General features: G+C 35.2%; 1 protein-coding gene across 1 annotated transcript in view; it reads left to right on the top strand.

The window, feature by feature from the left end:
• The window catches only part of LOC117099897 (TNF receptor-associated factor 3-like), a gene marked incomplete in the record, with an annotated part of 49,800 nt that overhangs the window by 8,459 nt on the left and 28,918 nt on the right, over positions 1-12,423 (top strand). Inside the window, 1 exon segment of the mRNA XM_033239423.1 lies at positions 10,194-10,402. Within this exon segment, the coding sequence (XP_033095314.1) occupies positions 10,194-10,402 (209 nt within the window).

The raw sequence follows: 12,423 nt of genomic DNA, 5'->3' as shown, positions 1-12,423 counted from the left end.
ACTGTACTTGCGCGAATAAGCGCCCCTTCTAATTTGAATAATCATGTGATTTTATTTTTAGCATGTCAATAATCCAATCAATCCTGGGACTGTGGATTTTCGGGGGCTTCGCCCCCAGGACCACTTTCTGAACCTTTTATTCGAAACTCGACCACGCCCAGTTTTGTCGGGGAAATCTGATACAGCATAAACATCTTTTTTTTAAATATATATCTTGTCTTCACCCTTGTTACAGCCTAACATTTGCTACTTCTTGTATGGAACCAAACCTAGAGTATTTTTGATTGATTGATATATTATTCCCTAGTTGGTTTTGTAGGCCTATCTTAAAAAATGTCTTAATGCTATGGATATTGAATTTTGAATAATACATTAAGTATAAAATATTAAGTATTAAATACTATTAAACAAAACTCCCAATTATATAATAACTAGGCCACTAATATTACGAACTACCTAGACCTATTTGATAAAAACATTAATCAATGCGGGATCGATCGGGACAGCAGACGCGTGTGTTGATCATTGTGTTACCAACGCGTCCGGTTAGTTTCAACTGCGTTCGCATGCGGGTGCCCATATATTATGCTTTTACCAATACTCTTTGCTTTTACCATTTCTTCATTAGCAACAACAAACTTTATATACACTTTCAACGCAGCAGTTGGACGGTATGACACAATAAACAATGATGTTAACTCATTAAATACCCTCAAAAAATTAATAATGTTCTCCTGATAGGATTTTTTTCGAACTTTTAGTAGGCCTATGTTATTCTGTGTATATTTTAGGAACAAATTCCGTAAAAATAATTTCTGTTGAAATTAGTTCAAAGTTCGCTATGATTTTGCCATAAACTGACTGGACTACAGTGCGATAGCATAGGAAAAGATAATGTTATGGTTGCGAAAACAACCGTGACCCACTGTTAACGCGAGAAGTAAATGGCTAGGAAAGGCAATACGATGGTTCACAATAGTGTTTATTTACTTATCCTAGCGTTCTCCTTGGATTGTATGCTTTGAAATTGAAAGATTAAATGAGAACTTACCTGTTTGAAATCGTAATTTCATAGTAATTTTAGTGGAAGAGATTATATGAGATACGAGCGTGCGCGTGCGCAAATCAGAATTGAACGTAAAAAGGGATGACTTCAGAGACATGATATCCCACCACGAATTACCCCCAAAGGGCGGGAGGTTACAGTATAAAATGTACATAATACATGTACATACACATACATATAAACATATTGCATATAAATACACACACATAAATATACACATTCATATATATATATATACATATACACACATACATGATACATATAAATACACATATATACATATACATATACATATACATATACATATACATATACATATACATATACATATACATATACATATACATATATATTTGTCGGGGAACAAAATAAAAAAAATATTTACATGTAATATTCGTTTAGCCACCATGTTGTTTGTGTTAACATTTCATCACAACAACAACAACAATAACAATAACAATAATAATAATAATAATAGGCCTAATAATAATTCAATGAGACTAATTTTTAAAAAAATTGCGTTCTGTTATGACAAATGCTCATTTGGATAGCCTCATCATGGTTGGAATACATCGTGATAGGTGAAGCAACCTCGACCATGACAGCGTGGTTGACATATTTCATGCAAAATTTCCAAAATATAGAATTTCACTTTTAAGAATGAGGATTTGAAAATAAATTAGATGGTTACATTACATACTCTTTGTTTCTTGTTTTATTTAAAATATTTTGGTTTTGGAAGCTGATTTCAACATTAGAAAGCATAGCCTACATGAAGTCATATTATAGTAACTCGATGCCTATGAAATAAGTAGTAAGCTTTATTTAAAATGTTTTGGTTTTGGAAGCCGATTTCAACATTAGAAAGCATAGCCTACATGAAGTCATATTATAGTAACTCGATGCCTATCAAATATGTAATAAAAATTCGCCATAATTCACAGTAGAGAAAATCCGATCAGAATGACAAAATAAACTAGGTATCCACTGGAAGGTATCCCAATATCTGCCGACGGATCCGTTTCGGCCTTCTAGGCCTCATCAGTGCAGCTGGGGTATAGACCCAAACGAAACGTTTGACCAGCTTAGGTAGGGCCCAAACCAGTCCCACGACCACTAATCCACTAATGATTACAGAGCCAAGCCAAGGCAATATATATATACAGCCCAGGTGTGAATGCAAATAGTGGAATACAAGCTATGTGGCTCGGTTCCAGTAGATACAGAGAATATTTTGTCATTCTTAACGCGTCCTACGAAATTCTTACGAGACAGCACTAGTCCGTGAATTTGTGGACAAGATCGGAGATCTAAAGATGCAATCTCTACCGTGCATCAATGGCGGCCTGCTGGATCTCAAAAGAGATTCTGTAATGAACATAAATAAATTTTAAAAGGCAAATGAGAAAAACCCATGAAACAGCAAACGTCCACGTAATGCAAAACTATTTAAAATTAAAACGGTATATCATGAAAGAAAGGTAAATACAGTGTTCGAAAAAAGGACATAATAATACATATATATTCATATCAATAAATATATATAGCCATTATCCATAAGATACAAACAAGTAGGCATCAATAAATTAAAACAATAAAATGACAGACACAAAAGCGCAGATTCGTATGACCGGACTCTGATTAGTGATAAAGTTTTCCTCCATTGATGAAAAAAGGAGGGCACCGCGTGCGTCTGGTATACCTAGCAACCGAAGGGCGCCCTGTACGTCTGGATTAATTTCCGCCTCATATTTGCTATGCTATTCAATTGCTATTCAATTCAATTCAATTCACAAGTTAGTTCACGTGACGCCCATCGCCAAATCCCTCTATTGGTGGTGGTACGGAATTCAGTAGATTTCGGTGCGAGCTGAGATCAAATCATTCTTATGATTCCGTTATTGTACGACTCATAACTTAAGTCGACTGATATGCTTTTCACATTTGAGTTAAAGCTAGCAATATTAATGCTAATAGTACTAATAGGTCTATTTACAATGATGAATCGGAATAATCGTGTATGTAGGCCTGCACACCACAAGCTAAAATCCATAATTAGCAACGTCGTGAAACGTCGTAGCTTTAATGGCCTGATTACGTTGGCCTATTATAGTTCAGTTGACAGTTCGATGTTTCAATGGATAGTCCCAAACAGGCGTGTTAGGCCTAAGTAAGTATGTTATATTTTAAGTAAATTTCATTTTCCTCATTAAAATAATAAGGCGCGTGTAATATGATAGTGAGTTTAGAAACGAATTGTAAATAGCATTGTTTTGCCCATCATAATGCAATCAGGACACTTGGTAGGCCTACTGGATAGCCCAACCGTACAGTACAGTATAAAGGTGGAATACATTAGAAGGCGAAGAATGTGATAAACATCGACATAACATTATAAATGGTATCAGCTAGGTTGAAAAAAATGAAAAAAAAATGCCTAAAGAAAAAAAGTCATCGAACACTGCTCTCACGACAGACTTGTTTGCCTCCATTCCCTCAGTGATATATGCCCCACTCATATGTCTGCCCATACGGTGTGTTAAAGTCCTTCTTGTGTTAGGCGGAATTCTCCGAGCATATTTTCATTGTAAAATACAGATTTCCAAATATATGGGGATTATTGTTGTGATGCCTTTTGTCTCTATTTTGTATGTAAAGTAAATCATAACATTAAATATGTACCATTGACAGTAACTTTCATTGTGATATACAGTACAATATTACTAATCCGGTATATAGAATAATTATTTCCATCTGATGACTGATGTTAATTGAGGATTACCAATAAGCCTAGTTTATTGTGTTTTTTTTACTATATTCCTGTCTCTTATACACATCTAGATGTGTATAAGAGACAGGTTTGATACTTCTAAGCTGTTATCATATTGTATCGTTGTACTTTCATATTTATAATTGGTTTTATGGATGACCCCATTGGAAATAAATTACTTTTTGAAGAAAACTTTCATGGGCCATCATTACATCATCTATCGTTGCAATTTGTTTGTCTGGTCTTGTGCGAATTTTATCCATATTTTACCCATGATGAATAAACTAAATCGAACATAGCACCTCCCTGGCCTAAAAAGGGGATAGCATTTTCTTGCATAATACTGTAATCAATTAATTATTTGCGAAGCAGTAAAATTATGGTTAATTATGGAAAATTATGGAATCCATAGGATTAAACATCTTCAGCAATATCTAACCAAAATTAATAATTTTAAAAGTACTTGTGAAAATAACATGATCGTGCCACTTCCTATTTGAACCAGAGAATGACGTAATGAGAGATAAACGAGATTCTGACGCAGGTATGTATGGTATAGGCCTAACGGATCACCGCCCAACCAATCTTTCGAAATTAACTTTTAGGAAAGATTATTAGCATGAATTAATGAAAGGTTAATGCCAAATTATTAAAGTATTTTAAAATTACTGGTTGTTGTCAATATAAATTAATTAAAAATATAGGCCGCCAATAATCATAAACCGTGTGGTATTTTCTATTTGTAGGTTGTCCGTTATCAACCTATAATTTGTGGTCTATAGAAGTAAGTTGGCCTAGATTATATTATTATTGTACCGTTTCAGACAAACACTTTAGCATGTGACGTTTACTTCATGGCTTCATTTTTTATTCATTATCATGTCACCATAGCCTGGTTTTAGTTTTCAATCACATGTCCATTGATAATTGCGTGGAAGGCAAAAATGCAAATGCTGTGCATTTCCCAATGTTAAAGGCCTACTACTGTAAACTATCCTTGGAGGCAGTATACTGTATAGCAAATATAAACACAATTCTATGAAAAATGTACAAAGGCAGCTCTACTAACAAATAAATTGAAAATACGGTACTTTTTGATGCCTTGTTTTTTATATGAAAATAATTTGGAAACACATTTGGGCATGAAACCGATTCATATTTCTGTAGCTTGGAGTAGCTATAGATTTTAACTAGACTTTAAATAATAATAGTCATAGGCCTATTAGATCAGACAACTCAGTCATCCACAGATAAGATAGTATAATACATACTCCAAGTATCGAAATGCACGCCATCGTGTCGGGATTCAATATTTTGACATTAATTATGTCATCATCCAGGAATGATCCACTCCGCTTTTTCTGGGCGGTCGGTATTCGGAGATTTATTGCACTGTAAAATGCTCAGACGTGACGAATGCGTGGACCGTTTGGACCGTTCTATATTTCCATTACACAAGGAGTCAGTTGTTGTGCCAGGTTATGCTGGTACCGTCACTTTTCAAATCTATATATTATGATTAAGTTAAAGCAACGGATGCGGTACCGGAAAAATTTTTAAAAACACATTTACTGGATAGTTATCCATTTTGTTAATATTAACCCCACATATGACAATGGAACAACCCTGTGGATGGTAATTGGTGGATCAACAACACAGCGCGACGATTTGACCTCAGCTAGTTCCACATGGTTTTACATTATTTTATTTTTATCACTTAAGATAATTTTTTTTCACAAGTATTTGGGAACGTGTGGCCCTACTGAGTATTCGGTACGATAACACGTCAGGTAGGGCAAAACATCACTCATATGATATTTTCCTGACGCAAACGCACCTAGAAATTTTATTTTTAATTATTATTATAATTATTATTATTGTGATTGAAGATTTAAAAAATGGGGAATGGCCAAAACCACCCGAGTACAATAGTTTTATATCAAACTGTCATTTTTATTGGCGCCTACTAATTGTTTCAGGCTTCTGTTTGTTTTGTTTTTATTCTAAGCAACGGATTTCTTTTCATTATTGATTACTGTTTGTAGCGATTACAAAAAGACTGTAAAATGACCTTTTGTTTGATATTTATTGTCTCTTGACCAAATAGATTAAACGAAATTATAATCACCATATAATCCCCATTATCATAATCACAATTATTATACCACTGTCATATTTATATTTATAGCTATTGTGGTGTGTATGAATTGTGTGTGCTCAGAAAAAAAAAATCATGTATATATAGGCCTTGACAGTAAATTGAATCTTGGATCATAGTGAATCATCATAATAATAATCAATCATCATACTCATCATAATAATCATATTCATAATAGCCTAGCTATTTAATCATTATAATCATGATTATTATCATAATCATCCATTATTATAAAATTTTTCTTTTAAATAAGGGCCTACACTAATTTTTATGTGCCAAGTTAATACTATTTATGATACTTCAAAATGAGCAAGTTTTTTTTTTTTTTTTTTTTTTGGTATTTTCATGGGACAATACATCTTTACAGACAAGTTGAATATGACTAAACCCAAGCTTTCGAGCACACATTGACCTTCTTCAGATAAAATTTGTGATGGTTTTTGGCAATGTTTGCCTTCCATATTGCATTGCCACCATTTTGGGTGCGTATTTGTTGGAACACGGTGGTGGTAGGTGGCTCATTGGTTGACCTTATTTATGATTTTTGTCTGCACATTTCTGTACAATTTAAAAAAAAATAGTTTGAGTAAGTTCATATTTAGTTTTTGTTTAGCTATGGGCCTAGTTTTACTAGGGCCAAGGCTATATTTAGTCATATAATTGGAGAAGGCTTTGAATGATTTACCTTGCCAAGGCTCACAGAATGAGACGGAGGGAGTTGTTTGTGACGAGAGAAATGCGGCTCTCCTCTTAAAATTCAGCTCGGGTAAGGACCTAGGCTGTTGAACCTTTGTCCTTTTATTATCAACCAGCAAGTTTCGTCTTTAAGAACTCTCAGGAGCTTAAAATGGATAAAAATATAAACAATAATAAATTAACAAGAAATATGTGTTACCCGGGCCTAGCTAGGCCTAGGCACATTAACAGAAAAACGGCCACTTTTTAAGTAAAGTCTTGCTATGCTAGCCTANNNNCAGGTGCGTACCTTTGGTCCAAATGCCCATTGGTCCGAAGGGTCTTTGGTTCGAAGGCCCGTTAGTCCGAAGGGTCTTTGGCCGCGCCAAGGACCAACATGTACCGAACCTGTAAGAGGTTCTGATCATGAAATCTTATGATACAATTTGATGCAATATCAATGAAGCAGTTATAACAAAAATGAATGTCATTTATTTTCTGTTGGCCTGGATGACTTTGCTGATCGTTGACCTAGCTTCTTCGGTAAGTCTCCTGGATAAAAAAAAAACTCTATTTGGAGTCAGGGAGGAGACATTATGGCTTAAGATGTTGAACAGCAAATTAATATTTTTATTATTAACAACATACTGTAAGTTACATCTGATGAGTATTCGTGTCCTTGTTTCTCTTCTAATTGATTGCTAGGTGTGGGAAATGTAAGCAATACACTACCTTAACATTAACATAATACATTAGTTAATTTCACATTTACACATACATACATTTCACCAGGTAATTAACACCACAATACACAGAAGTGCTAAGGATATAAATTTCCATACACACCTCAGTCTCAACCAGTGGTGAGGCTGATTGCAGTGGTGTATCTGAATACTTGAAAAGGGGGAAGGTAGCGGCTGATGTGGATTTTAAGGTGCCGTTGGGGTTGATGATTAGGTAAGGGCGCTAGTTTGTAAAATAAAGTGATATGAAGTGATTTTTAACTATTAAAGCATGATATTTTTTGCTTCAACTATCATTCTCAATGGCAGAGCTACTGGGGTGGGGGCGCAATTTTTTTTTTTTTTTTTTAGATACGCTGCTGGTTGATTGATGTCTTTCTTGGTACTGTTTACTTGTTTTATCCAATCATTTATGTTATGTTTTATTTGCAATAAATACGAATTGAAATTTGGGTATGGACACTCAGGCCAGCAACACCACCTAAAGGCAGCTGCTGAACATTTACAAATCAGTTTACATTCATAGTTACACTACTTGCACCATATTACATTTCACCAGGTGAAAGACTTTTTTATATAACTTGTTTAGCGCACCCGCCAATAATGACGATTTCAAAACAAAAATAAATTTTATTTTTGGCCAATTAGCGCACCCGCTGCCAAAAAAATAGAAATTTCAGAAAAAAATTAAAGTTTTTCTTTATTTTTATAACACCTGCCGCTGTCTTAAAATCTCCAAATATAAGTTATGTATATTTCATTCTATTTATATAAATTTAAAGCTATACAAAGAGCAGCTAAGCTCAGTCTGCTAAACTGGTTGCAGCTATTGTGTGTGCACTGAACCATGGAGATCTAGGTCCCCAGTTCAATTTGCATTGCTGCTGTCCTTGTGTTTCAGCTGGAGGGCTAAAATGCAAGTTACGATAGCGCACTATCTTTCGGGTTAGACATTTAAGCTGTTGGTCCTGTGTGTATTATGCAGTACACTACTGTATTCGGAAAAGAGTAGGGGATTGTCTCCTTTTGTACTGCCCAATCACCATTGGCCCCCACTGGAAATAAGTCTTCTTCAGACTTTAATGGGTTATCCGTGGTGTTTACACTGAATAAATCCATCCATCCATACACGTTTATAATTCACCAATAATTTTTTTTTTTTTTTTTTTTTTTGTATTTTCTCCTGGATGTTTTTGGTAACTATTTGCTATATAAAGGAAACAAAATTTTATCTTCATTTTTTCCGCCATCTGATAATCTTTAAAAAAAATAAGTTTGCAAAACAAGGCATTAAAAACATGTTGCCTAATATATGTATGTTCATACATCATCAACATAGTATAATTCAACAGTTGTATACATAATATCCCACCACTACCCTGACCAGGTTTTGTATGCACCTTGAGGTCCAGAGAATTTGACTCTAGTAATTGGTACAGAGTGGTCAAAGAATCATTAGGGAGCCTTTGATTGCACGGCGATGGTAGTTCGTAGAACGTAATGACGTCACATAAAGTCATCTGCGCACGTGAGAATGTTGAGTTCTCAAGGTCGCGTGGATTCTAGGATGTAATTTGGACAAATCAATGTTGTGCATGAGTGAATACATTCTATTGTCTAGTCCCTATTTTTTGGACTTGGTAACACATTTTCAATATTTGGTCAAAGGTCATAGCCATTTGGTCCTTATATCTCTGCAACCACAGGTGGTAGAGAGTTACTTTTGTTGCCAATTTTTTCAAAACATTTATGTTTCTGTTTGCTCTTACAAAATATTGCTAAAAATGCCATTTAAGACATTTGACATGTTACAAGGTCCTAGGCATACCTTTGATACATTTCAAGGAATATCCACAGAATACCTATTTCTGTAAATTTTGGCTGTACTGAGCAGTGGTGGCACCAGAGGGGGGCTGGGGGGCTATAACGTGAGATTTGATTCGCTCCACTAGCCCAGCCCCCCACCCCAAGGCATTTAGCCCCTTCGTTGGCAGGTGCTGGCACCATCACTGTACTGAAGTCAAATTCTCTGAACCTCAAAGTGCATACAAAACCTGGTCTGGCTAAATGTTCCCAATTACTGTACATTACCTGATGTTATTGCGGCCAACTACCATTGTTGTTGCTGCGAAGCAGCCAATTCATATTCTTGACAGCAATTTGACCTCTGAAGGGTCATTGTTTTTTCAAAAGACAAGGGCCTAAGACGACTGAAAAGCGGAGTTTCCTTCTTTCGTTCTGCCGGGTAAAATCAATTACTTTAGGCGACATTTGTAGACTAACCTACACGTACTAACGTCCGCATGTGGCGACGCTCGAGTATTACTATTCAGCATTTTTACTATATTTCTAGGTTTCCTATTTCTACGTTTAATCGGCCCATGTCTCAGCCACAATATTTTGAGGCCAATATTATTTACGAACCCAGTTAAACTTATTTACTAGCCTATTTCAGCGTGCTCATTATTAAATTTAGGCGACGCTTGTTGTAGACTGGCATACATGGTACCAACGCTCCTTTTTACTATGTTTCTACGTCAGTGTTCTAATTATAGACAATGGGTCGTGTCTTATATTATTTGTTATATTTTTATTATTCATTATTTTCACTTGACTCGCATAAATAATTTTGTTCGAAGAACATTTATATGCAGTTGTACTTCGCAGCACTTCACTTGCAATTTGCAATGTCTATATTGTGCTATATCATCTTGTGCCTCATTTGATGATTTAAATCTAAACTTACTCCAAAATTTGTTTTTATTTCTCTCTATTTTCTAGATGGCAGCACACAGTCTATCATCAATTCAATCCTCAGTAGTGTCTGAACCCCCATCATCTATTGGAAAAAAACAAGGCTATGATGTAACATTCAAGAAACGTCCGATAGCAGAGTTTTTCTGTGGATTGTGTCAGTTTGCGTTGAGGTGGCCTTTGCAAGCAACATGTGGCTGCAGGTTTTGCAAAGGTTGCATTCATCGTTATGCAGAGTAAGTCTGAGATGGAGACTTTTCTACTTAAAATGCTTTTTGCAAACATTTTAGGAATTTTACATAGAAAACTTTACTTGTTTTTGATCAAACAGAAATGGTTACCAAACAAACTCATGACGCAAAATTGATATTTATTATAAACAGTTCATATATTTCCTTCCCCTGCGACAGAAGTTGGTATAAATATAACAGATAAACAGGTTAATGTTTGATCTTTTTGTATGATCTTAAAAAATAATAAATAAGAAACAAATGTACATGTTTGTGTTATGACAGGGTTTGATTAGTGATCAATATTACCTTAGTATTTTTTAGGTTGATATACACCCTCAATCCTCCTGACATTTTCTTGGTTGTTTCATATTGTCATAGGTTGGAATAATACTTTTCCTTTTTCATCTCGGTTCCTAATTTTTTTTTCTGATTCTTTCAAACAGCCTTACAGAATGCAGGCCCGTTGCCAGTGGGGTTTTTCTGGGTGTGAGGTCCACGGTCGAAGTCCCAGTGGGGGTCAGTGAAACCCCCAAAGCAAGAGGATTTTTCTGCTTTATGGGTCAAAATAATGATATAAAAGCAGATATGTTTGAAAACGTCTGTGTCTGTGTGATTCTGTAGTGCATTAGTTGGGTCGGAGGACTTATTTTGAAAATTTTAAGAGGGGGGGGGGGTTCGCCAGAAAAGAGGGGGGTTTGCTAGAAAAGGGAGGTTCTCCCGAACCATAACCCCCCCCCCAGGATACGATCCTGGAATGGTCCTCAAAAAACAGCCTTACAAAGTGATCCCCACAAACAGCCTTTATAAATTGATCATGACAAACAACCTTATAGAATGATTTTCACAAACAGCCTTACAAAATGATCATCAAAAACAACTTTTGAGAATGATTCTCAAAAATCGCTTTACAAAAATGTTCCTCAGAAACAACCTTACAAAAATGATCCTCAAAAACAGCCTTACAAAATTTCCTCAAAAAGAGTGTTACAATATGATCCCCAAAAACAGCTTTACAAATGATCCGCACAAACAGTCTTGCAAAATGAATCTCAAAAACAGCCTTACAAAAATGATCCTTAAAAACAGCCTTACAAAATGATCCTCGCAAAAAGCCTTACAAAATGACCCACAAAAACAAACTTACAAGAATAATCCCCAAAAACAAACTTACAAAATGTTCCTCCAAAACAGCCTTAAAAAATGATCCTCAAAAATAGCCATACAAAAATGAATCTCCAGAACAGCCTTACAAAAATGATCCTTAAATATAGTCTTACAAAATGATCATAACAAACAGCCTTACAAAATGATCCTCAAAAGAACCTTACAAATGATCTTGACAAACAGCCTTACAGAATAATCCTGAAAAACAGCCTTACAAAATGATCCTCACATACATCATTACAAAATGATCCTCAAAAGCAGCCTTACAGATGATCTTTACAGACAGCCTTACAAAATGATCCTTAAAAACAGACTTACAAAATGATGCTCAAAAACAGCCTTACAAAATTTCCTCAAAAAGAGTGTTACAATATGATCCCCAAAAACAGCTTTACAAATGATCCGCACAAACAGTCTTGCAAAATGAATCTCGAAAACAGCCTTACAAAAATGATCCTTAAAAACAGCCTTACAAAATGATCCTCGCAAAAAGCCTTACAAAATGACCCACAAAGACAAACTTACAAGAATGATCCCCAAAAACAAACTTACAAAATGTTCCTCCAAAACAGCCTTAAAAAATGATCCTCAAAAATAGCCATACAAAAATGAATCTCCAGAACAGCCTTACAAAAATGATCCTTAAAAGCAACCTTACCAAAATGATCCTCAAAAGAACCTTACAAATGATCTTGACAAATAGCCTTACAGAATAATCCTGAAAAACAGCCTTACAAAATGATCCTCACATACATCATTACAAAATGATCCTCAAAAGCAGCCTTACAAATGATCTTTACAGACAGCCTTACAAAATGATCCTTAAAAACAGACTTACAAAATTATGCTCAAAAACAGCC

The sequence above is a fragment of the Anneissia japonica genome, unplaced genomic scaffold (assembly GCF_011630105.1).
Source record: "Anneissia japonica isolate Jap-2015-1 unplaced genomic scaffold, ASM1163010v1 scaffold1931_len244811_cov162, whole genome shotgun sequence".
In the NCBI taxonomy this organism is placed as follows: domain Eukaryota; kingdom Metazoa; phylum Echinodermata; class Crinoidea; order Comatulida; family Comatulidae; genus Anneissia; species Anneissia japonica.
Note: the sequence above shows the minus strand (reverse complement) of the source record. Positions and strands in the feature narration are given on the sequence as shown.